Source organism: Dermacentor variabilis, chromosome 7 (assembly GCF_050947875.1).
Source record: "Dermacentor variabilis isolate Ectoservices chromosome 7, ASM5094787v1, whole genome shotgun sequence".
NCBI lineage: Eukaryota > Metazoa > Arthropoda > Arachnida > Ixodida > Ixodidae > Dermacentor > Dermacentor variabilis.
The window spans coordinates 1,267,738-1,287,540 of record NC_134574.1 but is presented as its reverse complement, the minus strand read 5'-3'; the positions used below and the strand labels follow the sequence as shown (position 1 = coordinate 1,287,540).

Genomic DNA, 19,803 nt, shown 5'->3' with positions numbered 1-19,803 from the left:
AATATTCAGAGAATAGCCGTTTTACATTGTGCACTCTGTAAAAAGCAGCTAATAGGTGAATGAAGAGGAGAGTGAGGCTTTTCGTTTGTGGCATGTTGCTTTATATACAAATCAAAAAAAGAATAGGACCGGTACAACGCCGGATTGATGAATCTAAGCATGCTGCATCGATATTCACAAAAGACGCGCTTTCTTGGTTGCTACAGCTACTTTGTGACTTCTTTCTAATTGACAGTTTTTATCCCTGGAGTAAAAATGCGTCCGCATAACAATGAAGAAATTCAGTATTTCGCGCGTGAAAGCGAACATATGCTCTGCACAAGAAAGAAGAGGGAGGCAGCACCCCTCTAGATCATCTAAAACCTTCCAAAATATCTCTCCGCAAAGGCCTGCCTCATCCAGGGAAGCTGACACACTTTTGTTAGCAGTCTTCATAAAGCCCAGCATTTTTGGTGTCGGGTGCTTTAAGGAACCTTGCTTGAGACTTCTCACTAAATTAAGTAACTGTCGCAGCCAACTGTTGTGATTTCAAAGCTTATGTCCGCTATGCATAGATCACATGGTGCGCCCTTTCTTACTTTATGAATGACATATCCACACAGGTAATAAACAACATTGTCCCGGCCCTATGTTTCCTCGAGCATAAGTGTGCTCATTGCAAGCACATTCTGTTGAGCTGCTTGGCTCCAGGCAACTTATCAACGTCACCTAAATGGCATTGCGAAAACTACTCTTTTTGTTAGTTGCAGACTTCTCTCATCTGCTTGAATCTGTCGTTGACGCCGACGAGCACAGGGCCTGGCACACCTCCCACGCTACCACGTAGCGCTGTTTTAACAGGTGTATGCAGGCTTAGAAGGCGGAATATCTGCGTGAAGTTGATATAGTAGGATGGGACTCATCTCAATGGAAGGAACGCGCTAGTCCAATGTATTGCTGAAAAAACATGAGTGAGGGAATTTCCTAGCAAACAGTGCAATGTGAATGCGATAAGAACAAATGTGAACAGTTTGCCTTACCTCCAATGGATCTTGATTTAACTTGGCTGCCGAAACATAGCGCGCACCTGGACGCGGCGGATAACCGACAATGCCTAAAGTGGACATCAGAGTTACTCGCAGCGACTTTGTCGTTTGTTGTGATGCAAAAAAGCTTCAGGTTCTCTTGAATTGCATTCTGTTCTGTCAAGTTTAGCAGTTCCAAAAAAAGCTTTGATGACCTGAAATGATTAGTGTAACAAGTTTATAGCCCTTAGGAAATGCGCACGAAGTTCAAAGGCGGTGGTCTGGTACACTATCTCGTCGTAGGATACTCGCAAGTTTATAATAACACACATAAAAAAACAAGAGTGAAAAAAGACAAAGTGATAGTTAGGAAGGGCGCTGCACCCTCCCAAGCTATTACTTTCTTCCTTTGTCCTGCTTTTTCTTGTTTCATTGCCGTTTGATTGTTCCATTGCAGGCATGTTTGCTCACAAGGCGAGCAGCATTTTCCTGGCACACAAATAAGAAACACGAGCAAAACGTGGCACGCTGCTGCACGCATCGGCGTCTCTGTCCGCCCGCACAACCGTTGCTCGCACCGCCCGCCTTTGGGCCGACAGTGTCGCGCGCGCCACCCCGCGGGCGCGACAGAAAGGGGCCAGGTGCCGAGGCGGAGACAACTGAAAATAATCTGTAGTCGGATACAAGTTTAGAAAAAAGGGGCATTTACTCCTCCGAGGCGGAGCCACACGAGCATCCACCAATGGGCGCGCGCTCTGGAAAAACGTCGTGAGCCAGACGGCCGCTGAGTCGGTGACCCCGCCGACGGAGAAGATGGCCGCCCGCGCTTCGAACTGGGCGAGGTCACGTCAGCTGTGTGCTTTGGTCCCTCGTCAGATTGAATTCCAGAACTGTTTGCGACGGTCTATCATGCCGGGAATATTACTGCAAGCTTACGATGCGCCATTTGTGCAGCGTGCAATTTATTCTGAGCCGTGATCCGGTGAAGGAACATTGCAGCGAGCATCGCTAGCGCTGCGCTACGCTTTGCCTGTAAACAGTATCCCGCGGCGACCGCTGGGAACACACATCCTGCGTGCTTTTTCCATGTTGTTTTATTTCGCTTCCGAGTGAAGTTACGGCGAGAAAGTTTTCCAAAGACTGTGTTCATATACCGTGTCGCTGCGTTTTTCGTCGGACGGGGTGAAGTGATGGAGCAAAACCATTCTCAGGTGAAATCAGAAAAGTGAGCGCAACAGAAACTATTTGCAGAAGAAGCCTTCAACGCAAAGATTTGTCGCCGTCAACTTAGCGTAAACTATCAATAGAGAGGTTTAGCTTTTCTGGTATTCCGCTAAAACGCAGGCGGACGCCCGGGGCGTTGGGGTGGAGGCGTAAACGTGAGCGGTCGAGCGGTCTGCATGGTGCAGATACCTGGGGGCGCAGTGCTCAAACAGACAGAAACAGTTATATTGCATTAACCGAGCGTATCCTTCTTCACTGCTGGTGTAAATTTTCGGCACTGGCATAATCGTGTTGCTGCCCCAACGCCGCCTGCGTTTTACCGGAATACCGGACAAAGTAAACCTCTCTATTGTCAGCAGTGAGATAGCCGAGCGTCTAGCGACGGTGTTCGAGCATTGTGTGGCACCGTCGATTGATTGCTGTCCACCAGTTCTCACTGCACGCGCAAGCTGTAGAATGTGTGCTGTGAAATTGTGAAAACACACAAAAAATATAAATGTTATGCTGTTTAAAACCAAGAGTATTTATTTAAAACGATGAATGAAGCATTTTTGCACCTTCCTGCCTCGACCGTATTCTCGCCCCAGGTTTGTAATGGTTGCGATAAATGTATTGTTTTATATAAGTACTTTTTCAATAGCAACTGATTCATTTTAAGCTTGAGAAACGAGTAGTAGATACGTCGTGTACAAGTGAACAAGCGCAGAAGCGTTGCAGATCTGCTCTTGCTACTTTTGTCACTTGCAATGAAGCTAAACAGCAGACAACGGGCAGCGTTGTGAAAGGCACGGGGTTATTTTTCTGCCGCTATTCGGCATGTGCTGTAGCACATGAGAGCTCTAATAAACCAGTCATCAAAATGCAAAAGTCCTTATTTATACCGAGAATTACGCGTTTCAGGAGCACGATGTTTCGAGCGGGACTATTTTAGTCGTGGAGGCAATCGGCTGTTCGGTCATCTGGGCGGGGCCTCGCTTTTTTCTAAAGTTGTATCCCACTATAGTAACGTTGCACGAGGCGACACTTACGTCATGGGAAGAATTTCGTAGGCAGTTCCTCAATGCCTTCGCCAGGGCGGACAGGAAGGAGAGGGCGGACTTAGCGTTGGAGGCAAGAATTCAAGGCCCGAATGAGCGAGTGACGGCGTACGTAGAAGACATGAATCGGCTTTTCAGACGTGCGGACCCTTCTATGACTGAAACAAAGGAGGTGCGCCATCTCATTCGCGGCGTCAAAGAGGAAATCTTTGCTGGCCTCATTCGAAATCCGCCGACGACACTTGCAGAGTTCCATGACGAAGCCACTACTATAGAAAAGGGCCTTCAACAGCGGGCCAGGCAAAACAACCGCGACGCCGTGATTTCAAGGGAGCTCTCTGCCGTTACCCTCGGTAACGACGTTGGCGCCTTGCGAGAACTCGTCAGGGCTGTCGTCAAGGAGGAACTGCAGAAGATGCAGACGACCATTGCGCCTGTGGGACAACTTTCCATTGCGGAAATGGTGTGCGCCGAGGTCCGACAGGCCGTCCATGTTCCTGGACAGTACGAGGCACCACAGCAGGGACCGCAGGCCGAAATGAGTTACGCTGAAGCAGTTCGCCGCCCGCCACCCTCAAGTGCGGGCAGCATGGTACACCACATTCAACAAATGGACGTAAGCTTCAGGCCACCTCGCAGGCCACGGCACATCGCCGAAGCAAGGACAAGGAAGAGCGACGTCTGGCGCACCACAGACTACAAGCCCCTTTGTTTTCATTGTGGCGAAGCCGGACACATCTACAGAATGTTTCCTTATCATCATGATGGGCTCCGTGGATTCTCGCCGAATGCACCTCGTCCACGACCTGGTGAGCGGCCGCCGGAAATAGAGAGTTTCGTCGCAAATTGTCACAATGTTGATCTCCGATGGCAGTTCGTCGTCTCCTGCTCGTTACAGGTCACAATCACCAAGCCAAGCCTTTACTCGCGGCGCTCTGAGACGCCGCTCGCCTAGCCCGGCGGGTCGGGAAAACTGAGTTCAGCGACCTCCTGAGGTGAGGCCGCTGACGACGACCGTACGCAATATCCTCCACTACGACGACAACGACGAAAAGAGAACGACGCAGACGTACAGACGGAGTCGAACACCTTACGAGAGGTAGTAACGTCGAACATTCCCGTCACCATAGACGACGAAGAAATAACGGCGTTAATCGACACTGGAGCGGACACCTCAGTTATGAGCATGGACGCAAGCTCAAGACAGTTTTTACCGAGTGGACTGGGTCGCAGATTCTAACTGCAGGAGGCCATCTGCTAACCCCGGTAGGAAGATGCACAGCGCGAGTGAGCATTCGTGGGTTTACGTACCTCGGAGATTTCGTTATCCTGCCAAGCTGTTCGAGGGGCCTAATTCTGGGAATGGACTTTCTGCAGGCTAATGGAGCTGTGATTGACTTACAGAAGTCGCGGTAACGTTTTCGACGGCGCAGGCCTTAGCAGGGAGCAGCACTGACGACACGTATGTCAACGCCTTGAGAATTGTTGACAAGAACATCACGGTGCTGCCAAGGAGCAGCGCATTGACCCTCGTCACCTGCGATGCATTCGACGGCTACGAGGGTATTGCCGAGGCAAATATCCCGCTGCTGCTCGAAAGGCACATCCGCATCGCCCGGGGCCTTGTTCGAATACAGCATAAGTGCTCGCAAGTTTTGTTGACAAACTTCAGCCATGAGTATCAGCACGTCCCTCAAGGTACAGCTGTGGCATTCCTGAACGACATTGCTGACTTCTCCGATATCGGCACGTTACAAGTGACTTCACCGGATGCAACTACTCACACCAGCCTGAATACCCGCGTCCACATTAATGCTGACTTAGCAGATGTACAGAAGGATCAGCTGCTGGGCCTACTGACAGAATTCTCCGGCTGTTTTCCCACGGAATCCAAGGTCCAGCGCACTTCCGTTACGCAACACCGGACCGTTACAGAGGAGTCGGCGCGCCCTGTTCGTCAGCATCCGTATCGCGTGTAACCTATGGAGCGGGAGGCGAATAACCGTCAAGTTCAAGAAATGCTAAATGATGACGTCATCCAACCGTCGAGAAGTCCGTGGGCATCGCCTGTCGTACTAGGAAAAAAGAAATACAACACACTCCGGGGGGGGGGGGGCGCTTCTGCGTCGACTACAGACGGCTTAACCGAGTTACCAAACGCGACGTTTATCCCCTGCCACGGATCGATGACGCTTTGGACCGTCTGCGTCATGCTCACTTCTTTACTTCTTTAGACCTAAAGTCAGGCTACTGGCAAATCGAAGTGGACGAGCGTGACCGTGAAAAAACCGCCTTCGTGACTCCCGATGGGCTGTATGAATTTAAAGTGCTGTCTTTCGGCCTCTGTTCCGCTCCTGCTACGTTCCAACGAATGATGGACACTGTACTCGTTGGACTAAAGTGACAGACGTGTCTTGTGTACCTAGACGACGTTGTTGTGTTTTCCAGCACGTTCGATCAACATCTCGCCCGGCTACGAAGTGTCCTTGCCGGAATACGCAAGGCCAACCTCACCACCAAGCCTGAAAAATGTTACTTTGGCTTCCAGGAACTCGAGTTTCTAGGCCACGTGGTCAGCTCCGAAGGAGTACGACCAGATCCAGAAAAACTCGCTGCCGTTGCCGAGTTTCCCCGTCCTAAAGACAAGAAGGCTGTTCAGCGGTTCCTGGGCCTCTGCGCTTACTACCGTCGTTTCGTTGAACGCTTCTCAAGGATTGCTGAACCGCTCACGAGACTGACGCGACAGGATGTGCCCTTTGCGTGGACGGAAGACCAAGAACAGACCTTCACCGAATTGCGTAAACGGCTTCAATCCACTCCAGTGCTGGCGCATTTTGATGACACCGCGGCAACTGAAATACACACCGACGCCAGCAACGTAGGACTCCGGGTCATTCGGGTTCAATGCAAGATGGCGCAGAACGTGTAATTGCGTACGCGAGTCGTAGTCTGACAGAAGCAGAAGCTAATTATTCAACGACCGAAAAAGAATGCTTAGCAGTCGTGTGGGCCATCAGCAAGTTCCGACCCTACTCATACGGCCGGCCATTTCAAGCGATCAGTGATCACCGCTCGCTTTGCCGGCTTGCTAATCTATGAGACCCGTCAGGTCGCCTCACTCGTTGGAGCCTCCGCCTCCAGGAATACGACATAACTGTTGTCTACAGATCCGGCCATAAGCATAGCGACGCTGACTGCTTGTCACGTTCTCCTATTCCCTTGACATTCTCCGACTTGGAGCTAGATTTGCCGTTTCTTGGTGTTGTCGACGTGGTGCGCATGGCTGACTATCAACGTGCAGACTCTGAGCTGCTTCCAGTCATCCGTTATCTCGAGGGAGCTGACGCTGTTGTCCCACGCCCACTTTCACGAGGATTGACGTCGTACTGCCTACGAAACGATGTCCTGTACAAGAAAATTTTCGAGAACAGCCAGGAAACGTTCCTTCTCGTCGTCGCGACAGTACTGCGCGAGGAATTTTTACAGGCGTGTCACGACGGTCCCTTTGCCAGCCACTTAGGCTTCGCGAGGACATTAGCGCGCATACGACAAAAGTACTATTGGCCACACCTATTTTCGTCGGTTCAGCGCTATGTGCGAACGTGCCGTGACTGTCAGAGGCGTAACGTTCCACCCGTCAAGCCTGCCGGCCTCCTTCAGCCTTTGGATCCGCCTCCGGCGCCGTTCCAGCAAGTGGGAATGGACCTTCTTGGGCTGTTCCCCACGTCCTCCTTGCAAAATAAGTGGATAATCGTGGCTACTGGATTTAACTCGCTATGCGGAGACGAAAGCTGTGCCGCGTGGAACTGCTGCTGAAGTCGCCAGCTTCGTCCACAACATCGTGCTTCGTCACGGTGCACCCGCTGTACTCATTACTGACCGCGGTGCAGCGTTTACAGCGGAGTTATTGCAACAAGTCGTCACACTGACGCACACCGACCACAGAAAGACCGCAGCCTATCATCTGACGGCTTAACAGAGCGCCTAAACAGAACATTAGCCGACATGCTCTCCATGTACATTGATGTGCAACACAAAACATGGGATGAAATTTTGCCATACGTCACGTTTGCTTACAATACCTCTGTGCAGGAGACAACCGAGTTTACACCATTCGAGCTTGTTTACGAACGTCGCGTTACAACCCCCTTAGACGCCATGCTCCCGGTAGACCTCGGAACCACAAGGAATGACACCACTGAAGATTTCGTCGAGAAAGCCGAGGAAGCTCGCCAGCTTGCTCGGACTCGCAACCACACCCAGCAGAATACCGACGCCTACCGTTACAACCGGACCCGACGGAATGTCCAGTACTTACCTGGCGACCGCGTGTGGGTGTGAACACCTATCCGACACCGTTGGCTCTCAGAGAAATTGTTGCGTCGCTATTTCGGCTCCTATGAAGTTATACGCTGTCTCAGTGATGTGAACTACGAGGTGGTGCCTCAAAGCTCTGATCCTGGTTCGAAACGACGCCGTCCCCGTGCTGAAGTCGTCCACGTAGTACGGATGAAGTTGCACCACGCACGCCAGGGCTAAGCAACCCTCACAAACCGGTTCAGCATTGTGTACATTCCTGTATGTTTTTTGTCTTTTCATGTTGGCACTCTTGCCCATAGTGCGCGCCCGCTGCCCTTGAAGCGACCGGGCCGGTCGCTTTTGAGAGGGGAGCAATGACGCAAAATAAGTTTGCACGTGTTAACACGGGACCCTTAAGGCAAGAACGACGAAGTTCGTGGTTGCGCGCGGGCTCTCCGAGGACCAGCCATCGCTAAAGGCAGACGTTTTTTGCCAATCTGTATTTTGCCAAACTGTTTTAGTTGTAATAGCTGGGTGACAATATTACCGATGTAATTGGTCAACGGTCTATACGAGTGAATTCTATCATGCTCCCCCTTACCTTTATAAAATAAATTCATTATGTTTTGTCGCCAAATGTCTGGTATCCATCTATCTTTTAAAGTTTCTTCCGATGATTTCACCAGTTTCCTTACTTTTTGGTCCTAGTTCATTAATCAGGCTAACGGGAAGCTATGTGCTTAGGAATTTTCTCTTTGGCTTTCTTCCAGTTGAAATTTGTCAGCACCAGCTCCTTTTCCATCTAGGTCTCTTTCATTCTCTTTTTTTCTTCAAATAGAAACTCGTCATTGCCTTGGAAAGACTCGGCTGTTATTTTTCGGATGTAATTTATTGCTGCTTCTCCTTTCAGTCTGTTTTCATCTTCTTCTAGGATATGTTGTTGTATTGTTGTTGACTTCCTGCCTAATTACTTAGTCTGGTTCCAAAAAATTCTAGGTGCGGCCTTCCTCTTCTCACGTATTTCTGGCAACGAACCTTCAATTTCACCTTTTAATTTTTCTTGCACCAGTATTTGAACCATAGACTTTTTCTCCCGGTAGATTTCCCATTTAGTGGTTACTTCATCCTGCGGCAACTGCGCCTTCCTTAGCTGCCTGTGCTCTCGGTATGCTTTCTGTCGTTCGGCGATCGTTTCCCGTATCTCCCTGTTCCACCAGCTTTGGGGTTTCTTTTTGCTTTTCTAACGAATATATTGTTTCTCTTTCCATAGTTCTGTCGTTATTACACTTAGAAGCTCAGTATATTCCCACTCTTTATTTGGCCATTGGCCAAGTTCTTCCGTGATTCTAGTGACTATATTTATTTTTTGCTCAGCGTTCAAATTTGGACTGGCCATTTTGCACTACTTCGTCTCTTTCCCAACTACATATCCCATCTTCAAAATGATGAGTTTATGGTCACTTCCTATGCTGCTATTCCCTTCCTCATCAATGACCATTTCTCTTAACTTATCATGAATTCCTTCTGTCATCAGACAGTAATCAATGGCTGATTGCTGGCTTCCCACTTCCCACGTGATCTGCGCTTCACGCTCAGGCCCTGTATTCATGATAACGAGGTTATGTTGCCCATAAAGGTCTAGCATTGACTTCCAGTTGTCGGTATAGCCATCTAAATCCTTTATGTGGGCATTCATGTCACCTAATAGGATAATCTCAGCACCATTCCCGAAACAGTTAATATTTGCGCTTATGCATATATTAAGGTGCATACATATGCATATATTAACCTAACTCCTTATTCTTCTCTGTGCAAAATACTCCCGGTCCATAAATACGTAACCCACAGCCAAGTTTCTTTCCCATTCATTGTAACTGACAACCAAAGATGCTCTTAATATTTTGACTTTACTCTTTCATTTCGCTCCCTCATGGATGAGCTTCCGACTCCCCCTCCCTTTCTTTCCGACTTAGTTCTGCTGGATCCCTCCCAAACATAATTCTCAATCACTGGCGGCTCTTCCGAGTCTCTAAGGTGCGTTTCTGTAACCGCATACACCGCTTTTTTCTCTATTTTTCTGCTTCTCAATCTCTGCCCACTTTTCCTTTCTTCTGCCGCCCTGCTGGCTTATGTAGCCTATTGCATGGCAAGTTCTCTTTCATGCTTTCCTCCTTTTTCTGTTATCGACGGCGATGCTCTTCTGAGGTTCCCCTAAGGGCCTGTCTTCATCACTGCCTACGCTGGCCTTCTAAGCGCCCGTGGGCCCCCTAAAACAGCGCGACCACGAAGTCACCAGCCCGCTTCTCGTGCCAGCCTGTAATTGAAGTGGATCCCGTTTCGTTTAAAACCACCACATCATCTCACTTCCCTGGTTGCTTCGACAACCTCGAAGCCTTTCTCTCAGCGCATTTTCCATATCGCCTCATTAGCCGCCACTACGGCTCTTTGTACGTAACTGTAACGTACAGGAACTTGCGGCCCCGTGCACACCACGATCTGCACCTCAGGCGATAGCTCGTGAAAGTCGTCCACCCCCTTCGCCAAAGGCTAGGCTAGTCCTGTCTCTATGCTGTTTAGGACGTCATTAAGCCCACCTGCTACTTTGACAAGGTTGCGCACGTGGGCATTTTCCGCGAGCTTTTCTTTTGCTCTCTCCATGACAGAACACATTGTCCGCCCTGGAAATGTTCCTACCACCACTCTTTTATCTCCTTTCACCCTCTCCACAATTGCTTCTGAGCACCTAGCCATGTTTGATTTGCCGCGATAATCACCCTTTCACTCTCTCCTACCTCTGCCTGCTTCCCTTTGGCCTTTTCGGCGTGATTCGGACTCGACAATGACATTGTCTTCTGTTTTACCGCGTGGCGGCCTTAAGGTAGGTGCCGCTCTTTCCAGCTAACCCTTCACGACGTTGCACGCATTCCACGCACTTTGCTAGCACTTCCTGTCCTGTTACGTCCGGGGACGGCGTTTCATTGCCAGGCCCATTCTCGTTCACAATGGCGACCCTGTTCAGGTTTTCCTCGGCTGCTTCAAGTCCTTTTTAAATTACGTTCCGTGCATTAAGCTTACTATTTACCTCATTTTTGAGCTCTTCCACCTGTTTGACAAGCTCTTCCTGGAAATCCTACATTTTCTTGAGCCTAGCATCGACATCAAAGTTTGTGCCAATTGACTTGGTTCCCCCTCCATTCTTATCCTCTCCATTTAGCTCATTTTTGAGCTCTTCAACCTGTTTGACAAGCTCTTGCTGGAAAGCCTCCATTTTCTTGAGCCTAGCGTCGACATCACAGTGTGTTGCCGATTGACTCTGTTCCCTCTTCATTCACATGCGTCCTCTGCTCTTTCTTTCGCGGCTTTTGCCTGCTTTCCCGGCTCTCTTACCATGTATTGCACGGCTTTTTCTGATGCAAATACTATAATACTACAATAATGCAAATCACGTGCCTTTAGCAAAACTGATGCGCACAGGATCCAAATCCTCACAGTGTCGCAAAGCAACTCTCACCACTGTTTCAAAACCAATCAATGCCGCGGAAACCCAAGGTATGACACGCTCTCGCACGCGCTCAACCACGCGGCCACACTCACTTTCCTACCAAAACACGCACAGTAAAACCACTATTAGCTATTAGTCCTACCTCCAAGCTACCATTTAGAGGCTACAAACACTCAACGTCCCGCCAGGCTGCACGGGTTGAAGCAGGTGGCGCGAAAGGACGCTCTAACCATACTGCAAAACAAAATGTAGACAAAACACACAGGCGCACACGAAATACGAGACTAAAAAAAAGAAAACCCCCAAGTTCTTAGGTAAAAGCAAAATAATCAGGAAATCAAAAACAGAAGTCAGCTCGAAGCATGCACAAAAACATGATTTCGTCGCCGCCACAAAGCCCTGAAAGGCGCGTACATTCGCCAGAAAATCTCAAGTGGATAGATGGATGGAAGGTACGAGCGTCCCCTTTGAAACAGGGTGATGGCAGTTGCCACCATGCCCAGCTTTTTATTTTGCCTTTTATTTTTGCCTACGTGTGTTGTGTGTTATTAAAATTCGCGATTTTCTTCAAATACGTCTTCCTACCCTTTTAACCATGTCACCTCTCTGCTTTTGAGCCACCAAAACTCCGATCGCCTTTTGCTAATTTCCACCGCATATTTATTTACATGACTATTGTTATTTCTGAACCCTAGGGCCTCAGGAAGCGTGACTGTGGCCGCATAGACATCGACATTGATACCATCACATTTCAGTATGAGGCGTTCCATTGTTTCTACATATTTACCACACACAGTACACGTTTGTTCGTTAAATTTCTTTTTATAGCTCCGTGTTCTAAGACATCCTGATCTAGCTTCAAAGAGTAGGGCACTGCCTCTTGAGTTATCATAAAACGCTTCATTCCTGATCTGCTGTTTCCAGTATCGACATAGTTCCACACTATGCTTCTTTTCCATTGAATTTATCCAATTTTTACCTTCCGCGTTTTTAACCTGTCGTTTATTGCTCTGTCTTTCTTCGTCCTCGTGTCTGGCACACTTACTGGTTAGCTTCCGAGTTCTTTTCCGCCATTGTGAGTCAACGCTATTTCTGTATAGGTATTTAAATACCTTAGCTACCCACCTGTTATCCTCCAATTTCCTCAGACATTTTTCGTATAGGATGTTACTCTGAGCTTCCCGTGCTTCGAACGATGCCCAGCCCATATCCCCCTGTACTGCTTCGTTTGTGGTTTTCACGTGGGCACCTAGTGCTAATTTTCCCACAGCTCTCTGATTTTCATGCTTACTTCTAGTATGCACGGACATGAGCGCCATCTGATAGTGTTTCAAGATGGCTTATTCAGCTTTCCTCCTCACGCTCTCTTCTCTATCGCAGTCTTCTGTTTTTCTCCTCACACTTTCGCCGTACTCTATTCAACTCCTTTCCACATCATGCTTTCACTGTATCTTTCGCCGCTTTCCTCACGCCATCTTCGCTGTCGACTTCTTTCGTTCCCGCTTCTCTGTTACGCAGATGAGGCACGCTGACGCTCAAGGCAGGAACTAAGAGCTACCCTCCACAAGGTAGAGAAGATACGACTAAATCTGTTACAGGCATAGGGGCGGTACAAGATAGAGAATTTTTATGACGAGAGAATAGGTTAAGGAGATGTATGCAAAATACTGGAATGAAAAGCATGTATAGCATATCTGAGTAACTCAAGCAGGCTAGGTGACTATTTGTCACCTTTCCGTTTGAAAGAGGATGCCAATAAATTATCATCATGCCCTTTTTGATGCAGGCGGCAGTCGGCATTGTGGGCTTTTTACCCAGCTGCCTTGTCTCGAGTGTCCGCGTAATTCTATAGCAATAAACCGTCAACAGTGAGGGATCTCGGAGCGGATCTCGGAGAAATAATGAAGCGCTAACAGGCAAACCTGTGCAAAACATGTGCATCAAAGAATTAAAAAAAAATATGTAGCTATGTACAAATGCGTGCCACAACACACCTTGAGTATGAAGATGGGCTTGCGGTTGTTCTGGCTCTTGTAGTTTGTGTTGCTGTACACGGCGATGATGCCAATGATGCCTGCGCACAGCAACTGCGAGTGAGAAATAAGAAGAACGTAAGCATCTATGAAAGATAGCGACAAGAGTAGGAACTGTTTACCCTCGAGGGCACACGAATAACGTGACGCATGGGCATTTTATTAAAATTCCCAGTACCCATCTAACGACGAGTGCCGACGGTAATGCGTTTAGCATGGAAGCAATATAGTAACACAATGCAATCCGATCATCGAAACGAGTTAATTATGAGGCGTGTACTGCAGCGGGAGTCGTCTTTCGCACTTCCCTAATAACACTTGACGCCATGTAGCGCCGCCGCCGTCAATCCTGCGCGTGGCCTCCAAGACGCACGGCGTGATGGTCCGTGAGAGCGCTTACGAACGTCCCAAGGCTGTTTCACATGCTGGAACTCGAGCGAAAATATCAGTGCTATCTCCCGCGTAGCAATGGTATATTTAGAGAGCTCATTTCACACGATTGAGATTTCAACAATGCGGCTGGTGCGACGCCCGGGTTGCTTGCTGCCAGACTTTGTGCCATATGCCACGTTATTTTTCAAATGTAATAAAAAAGCTTGTGCTTTATAATATTGTTACAGTGCGGAAAGCAAGGTGGAAGAAGAGCACGACCTTGCGGATGAAGACGACTACGTTAGGGACTTCCCAGCTCTGCCCGTCTGCCGTACATAACCTGTAAATGGATATACCTGTTTCTTTAAAGGCACACCAAAGGCAAATACTAAGTCAAGCTAAAGCGATACATTAGGGCTGGAGAATCTCTAAGGCGACAATATTATAGCGAACAGAGTTTTAATAACCGAGAAATCGAGGTAAATGCAGGACACGATTAGAAACTCCCCTGGGACGTTCAAGCACTTGCCGGATGACGAAAACACTCATCAGTTAAATTCTGTCACTTGTACTCAACTACTCATTGCAAAAAAACATCCTCGTATTAGATTATAACATGAAATAAAATGCTACTTGCCCAGTCCCATTTCATGCTTAGAAAAAAGAACTCATTCAAATTACCGTTGACAGCGACGCGGGCAGTCGAAAGGTTATGTTTTCATTCGACGCTGCGCCGCACACGCTTTCGCGTTTGATTACTTTCTTGATCGCGTAGTGCTGCGCTGGTTCTGCTGGCTCGCGAAACTCGCACTAACTGCAAGTAGCAAAGAATTCAGATTCCATGTGATGTCGCGGAATGCCCGAACGGTCTACGCCACTTGACACAAAAGCAGCTGCAGCGGCGAATCCGCCGCTCCCTGTTGGCTCGGTGCCGCCGTCTTTCGGGCACCGTTTTACTCACCGGCGGCAGCAAAGGGCGGTGATGGCGTGTGCAACGTCACCACTCCCCCGGTTGGGTGGGGGAAGATTTCAATTTCGAAAAAGGTACTCGGACCTTTCAGATACAAATTTCTCGCAAACTTATTATTTTTTTTTTGCACGAAACAAGCGTTGCGAGGTTTCTGGAATGGTATTTAAACAATCAACGTCGACTTAGTATTTGCCTGTAGTGTCCCGTTAAGCCTTGTGCCACAGGTTTGTGGAAGTGCGGGTACGTCTGATGCAAAACGGAGCCACCACCACCACCACCATGCCGACTGATGAAGAGGCTGCAACCACGGCAACCATAACTGTGACCACCATGCCAACGGTCATCTTGGCTCAGCCCGGCGAACCTACTATGTTTATGGGTACGACAACCATGACGGCGAAAATTGGCTCCAGATGTACGAGTGTCTCAGCTCGTACATCTGGCGCAGTCGATTTTTGGCAGCAGCGGCAGCTGGACGTGAACTCGTCTCTCACGAACGCTACTTCCATTTTTCAGCTATCTGCCGCTGTTTCGGCGCCCGTCGTCCTGGCTTTCCTGGTGCTTGTCAAGATCCCAAATCAGTGTGCCTCCGTCACCAGCCAGTATTCTGATGCTCAGCGCATGCCCAGACGCATCTACACCAGGCGTGCAAATTGACTGACCTACGACGTCACCGGGATCTCGGCGCCACCCTGGGCCATAAAAGCGGTGGCCTCACAGTGAAACGAGTCATTTGGCAGCAGCGGCAGCTGGACGTGAACTCGTCTCTCACGAACGCTACTTCCATTTTTCAGCTATCTGCCGCTGTTTCGGCGCCCGTCGTCCTGGCTTTCCTGGTGCTTGTCAAGATCCCAAATCGGTGTGCCTCCGTCACCAGCCAGTATTCTGATGCTCAGCGCATGCCCAGACGCATCTACACCAGGCGTGCAAATTGACTGACCTACGACGTCACCGGGATCTCGGCGCCACCCTGGGCCATAAAAGCGGTGGCCTCACAGTGAAACGAGTCATTTCGCAGCAGCGGCAGCTGGACGTGAACTCGTCTCTCACGAACGCTACTTCCATTTTTCAGGTTGGTGTAACAACCCTATTCCGTAAACCCGAGGTCTATTTTCTGAAGAGCGCTCTCGCTGCTGCTGCTGCCATTTTGCATTTGTTAGTCTATGCGTTCGTAATATTCTGTTCTTTTTTTGCGCATGCTTGTTGCTGCCAACGAAACTTGTTTATCGCGCATACATCATGTTACGCTGCTGCGCGTGCCGACAGCTTATTGCTGACGGCTGTCCTTCAATACGCTGCTCCGAGTGTGATTTTGTCTTTCATCTCGGACACTGTAGTGGCGTTTCGGAGGATACACACAAATCGAAACGAGGAAACGCACACAAAGCCTGGAAGTGTGAGTCATGCAAGGGTGGCGGAAAATCCCATATTGCACGTGAAGAACAGCCGTCCGATCGAGAGCTAATCACTCGGCTTCTTGCAATGGAAAGTAAGATTGACTCTCTCCTGGCCTTGTCTGCCAAGCTTGAGCCTCTTGAATCATCCGTCCAACTACTCCCTGATAAGTTTGACGACTTTCAAACACGCCTTCTTGCCCAAGAAAAGTTAACCAAGGAAGTTACGAAGCGAGTTGAACAGCTCGAGAAGGGGGAAGGGGTCAGCGAAATTGCACAGCTCAATCTGGATATACATAATCTAGAGTGGCGCAGTCGTCGTCTAAACATTGAATTTCATGGCATCACGGAGTCTGATGACGAAGACTTGATGAAGAAGGTTAACGACATAGGTACGACACTGGAGCTTAAGCCGTTGTGCTCGAGCGACATAACAGCCATTCACAGGCTTCCTGCTAAGCCGGGTAAAACACGGGGCGTAATTGTTAGCTTCGCAAAATCAGAAATTCGCGACGCTTGGCTGGAAAAAAGGAAGGCGTTACGAGACGCTAATACCAACATGTTTATCTGTGAAAATCTGACTCGTTTCTCTCGTACTCTTCTGGCAAGTGCAAAATGCTGGGCGAAGGAATCTGGCTACGCGTTCTTTGGCACGCGAATGGAAAAGTACTTGTAAGAAAAAAGACCGGCGCACGTGCAGTTGTTGTCCGTGATAAGGACGATGTTGCAAACCTGAAATGATAGCATAGTCCTCTGCTATACTTGCATGAATGCGCCACTCCATTCATGTCAGATATCGCTTATCATACTGTGCAGCTGAAGGATGAGCAAAATCTTTCATTATTTCATTTGAACTGCCAAAGCTTGCGAAATAAATTTGATGAGGTTACCTTATTTTTATCGAGCCTAAACCACGAATTCGATTTCATTTGCTTTAGTGAGACATGGTTCACACCGGATGACTGTTTTTTACTACCTGGATATGACTGTGTGTCAGCCTGTCGTTCATTGAAGCGTGGAGGTGGCGTTGCCCGGTATGTCCGTTCGGATCTGCCGTACCAAATTCCACCAAATTATAATATTGTGAACGAAAATTTAGAATGTGTTTTTATTCACTGCTATAACATAATTCTTGCTGTCGTGTACCGCCCGCCATCTGGGTGTATAAGTGAATTTATGCAGTTTGCAGAAGAAGTATTTGTGCGCTGTATTGAAATCAACCGTGAATGTGTTTTTGTCGGCGACTTCAATATAGATGCTTCTGAAAATAATGCTACCTTCTTGCATTTCAGAGAACTTTTCGAATCATACGGTTGTACAAATGTAATTAACGAGCCTACCCGTGACACCTCAAGTACTGAAACAATATTAGACCTGTGCATTACAAGCTTTTGCCCTGATGAAGTGAAGTCAGGTGTAGTCACTTGTGACCTTACCGATCATTTACCAATTTATTGTCTAATACCATCGAAACAAAAGCGTACATTAGTAAAAGAAACACTGGTTAGAGACTACTCGGAACAAAACATGTTAAGGTTTAAAGAACTCATGGAAGGACAGAAATGGGATAGTGTCATAAAAGAAAACGATCCAAATGTTGCTTATAATGTCTTTCTGAAGTGTTTTACTTCTGCCTACAATGCCTCCTTTCCGCTAAAAGCTCCTAAAAAACACAAAAAAACAAGAAAACCTTGGATATCACATGAATTATACACCAGAATTAAACAAAGGCAGAGACTTTTCCAGAAGTTTTTAGACACGAGATGTGAAGGTGTTCTTCAAATATTTAAGAAAATGAGGAACAAATTAAGTGCTGATATCAAAAACGCAAAACGAGAATTCTACATGAAAAAAGTTTCTGAAATTGTGGGAAATTCTCGTCTTGTATGGAAAGTGATCCGGGATATTATAGGAAAGACAAGTTCGCCAAAACGTGTTTTGTATGAAAATGAGTCCATGAGTGACATTGAGGTCGCAAACTTGTTTAACGAACATTTTATTAATGCGGGTGCTTCGGCAGATGACCGCGCCAAAATGCCTTGTGAACATTTTGTGAAAACACATTGTCAAAATACTATATTTATGTCACCCACCGATCAATATGAGATAACTGATATCATATTGGCTTTGAAAAATGATTGCGCCGCTGGAGCTGACGATATCAATGCTAGACCACTGAAAGCTGTCGCGCCGATGGTAAGCATCCCGCTTATGCACATTATCAACCTTATTCTTTCAACCGCAGTGTTCCCAGACGCAATGAAACTAGCCCGTGTTGCCGTAATACATAAAGGTGGTTCCGTTAAAGACAAGAACAATTACAGACCAATATCAGTGCTTCCTATCTTTGCAAAGATAGCGGAGAACATAATACATAAAAGACTTTCCGGCTTTCTGACGGCAAACAATATAATAGTAAGCGAACAATTCGGGTTTAGAAAAAACAAGTCATCTGAAAGTGCCCTTCTTGAAATAAAGGAGCACATACTAGACAACATCGAAAAGAAAATAGTTACCCTGGGAATATTTCTGGATTTTAGAAAAGCATTTGACTGTGTCCAACACGATGTGCTCTTAAAGAAATTGCCATTGTATGGAATACGGGGCAAAGCTTGGTCTTTGATAAAAAGCTACTTAACTTCGAGAGCTCAATTCACATGCATAAATGGCGTAAATTCGGACTTAAAATTTGTAAAATTTGGCGTACCACAGGGATCATTACTAGGACCAACGTTATTTTTATTATACATTAACGATATTGTAAACATTAACAAAAATACAAAGTTAATTTTATACGCAGACGATACGAATGTATTCTTTACAGGTGCTCATGAAAGAGAGGTATTTCATCGAGCTAACGAATGGCTAACAGGTCTGGATTTGTGGCTTCAATCTAACAGACTTCAATTAAACATCAGCAAAACGAAATACTTACTCTTCCGGCCGCGAGGACACCACCCGACTATAAACTTGGATTTAAAATTTCAAAACGTTACCATCGAACAATCTGTATCAGTTAGATTTTTGGGGGTGACATTTCAAGAAAACCTCTCATGGACGCCTCACGTTGACAAGCTCCGAAGTGAGCTAGGGCGAGCTGTTGGAATCTTAAATAAAGTGAGATATTATATCCCGTCTGTGGTGAAAAGGCAAATATACTACGCGCTATTTCATTCCCGGTTATGTTACTGTTTCTTAGTATGGTCAACAACGACTAAGACCAACCTAGACAGTCTTTTTTGTTTGCAAAAGCGAGCGGTGCGTGCAATAGGAAATTTAGAACTTTCTGAAGACACTACACCCTTTTTTAAATCTAATAAAATACTGCCTATTCATAAATTGTATAAATACAACTTGGCCCTGGAAATATTGCATCAGCACCAAGCAACACCTATTCAAACCAAATATCAAGTGAAACCTGGTCCGTACTGCCTACGAAAGAATTTAATACCCAGGCCACGCTCGCGTACAAAATATGGCGATCAAAAACTAAGCTTTATGATACCAGACCTACTCAACGAATATCCGGAAATTGCTGAAGCGCTCGTTACAGCTACCTCAGCACACATTTTCAGAAAAATGCTCAAAAATTTTTTCCTTAACACAGACTAAAAATCGTGCTGGACTGACCCCAGTTGGTTTCCTCATTGTGAAAGTCCGATATATTTTCTGTACTAGGACGATAGTTCGCGACATACCTGTACAATGTATCAAATTATATGTGTATTTATGTTATTGATGTGTATGTGTATTTATGTTATTATGTTATTGATAAGGAACACTTATTGATGTTTAAGTTCTACCGTGTTCCAAATTGAGCCTATTGTAGTCAATACTTTTGTTATTATTGTTCTTGTGTGACTGCTGCTGCCAAGGGTGGCGAGGCCCAGTCAGGCACGTTCAGTGCCTTTTGTCGCGTCCCCCAAGGCATTTCTGAAAGGAATGTCTTGAATAAATGAATAAAGAAA

General features: G+C 47.2%; 1 protein-coding gene across 3 annotated transcripts in view; it reads right to left on the bottom strand.

Moving 5' to 3' along the window:
• LOC142587280 (sarcospan-like) overlaps window positions 1-19,803 on the bottom strand; it is a 578,002-nt gene that overhangs the window by 185,192 nt on the left and 373,007 nt on the right. For all 3 annotated transcript variants that reach the window (XM_075698151.1, XM_075698150.1, XM_075698152.1), the window contains one exon: window positions 13,061-13,153. In XM_075698151.1, the coding sequence (XP_075554266.1) occupies window positions 13,061-13,153 (93 nt within the window). The remainder of the gene's footprint in view (window positions 1-13,060; window positions 13,154-19,803) is intronic.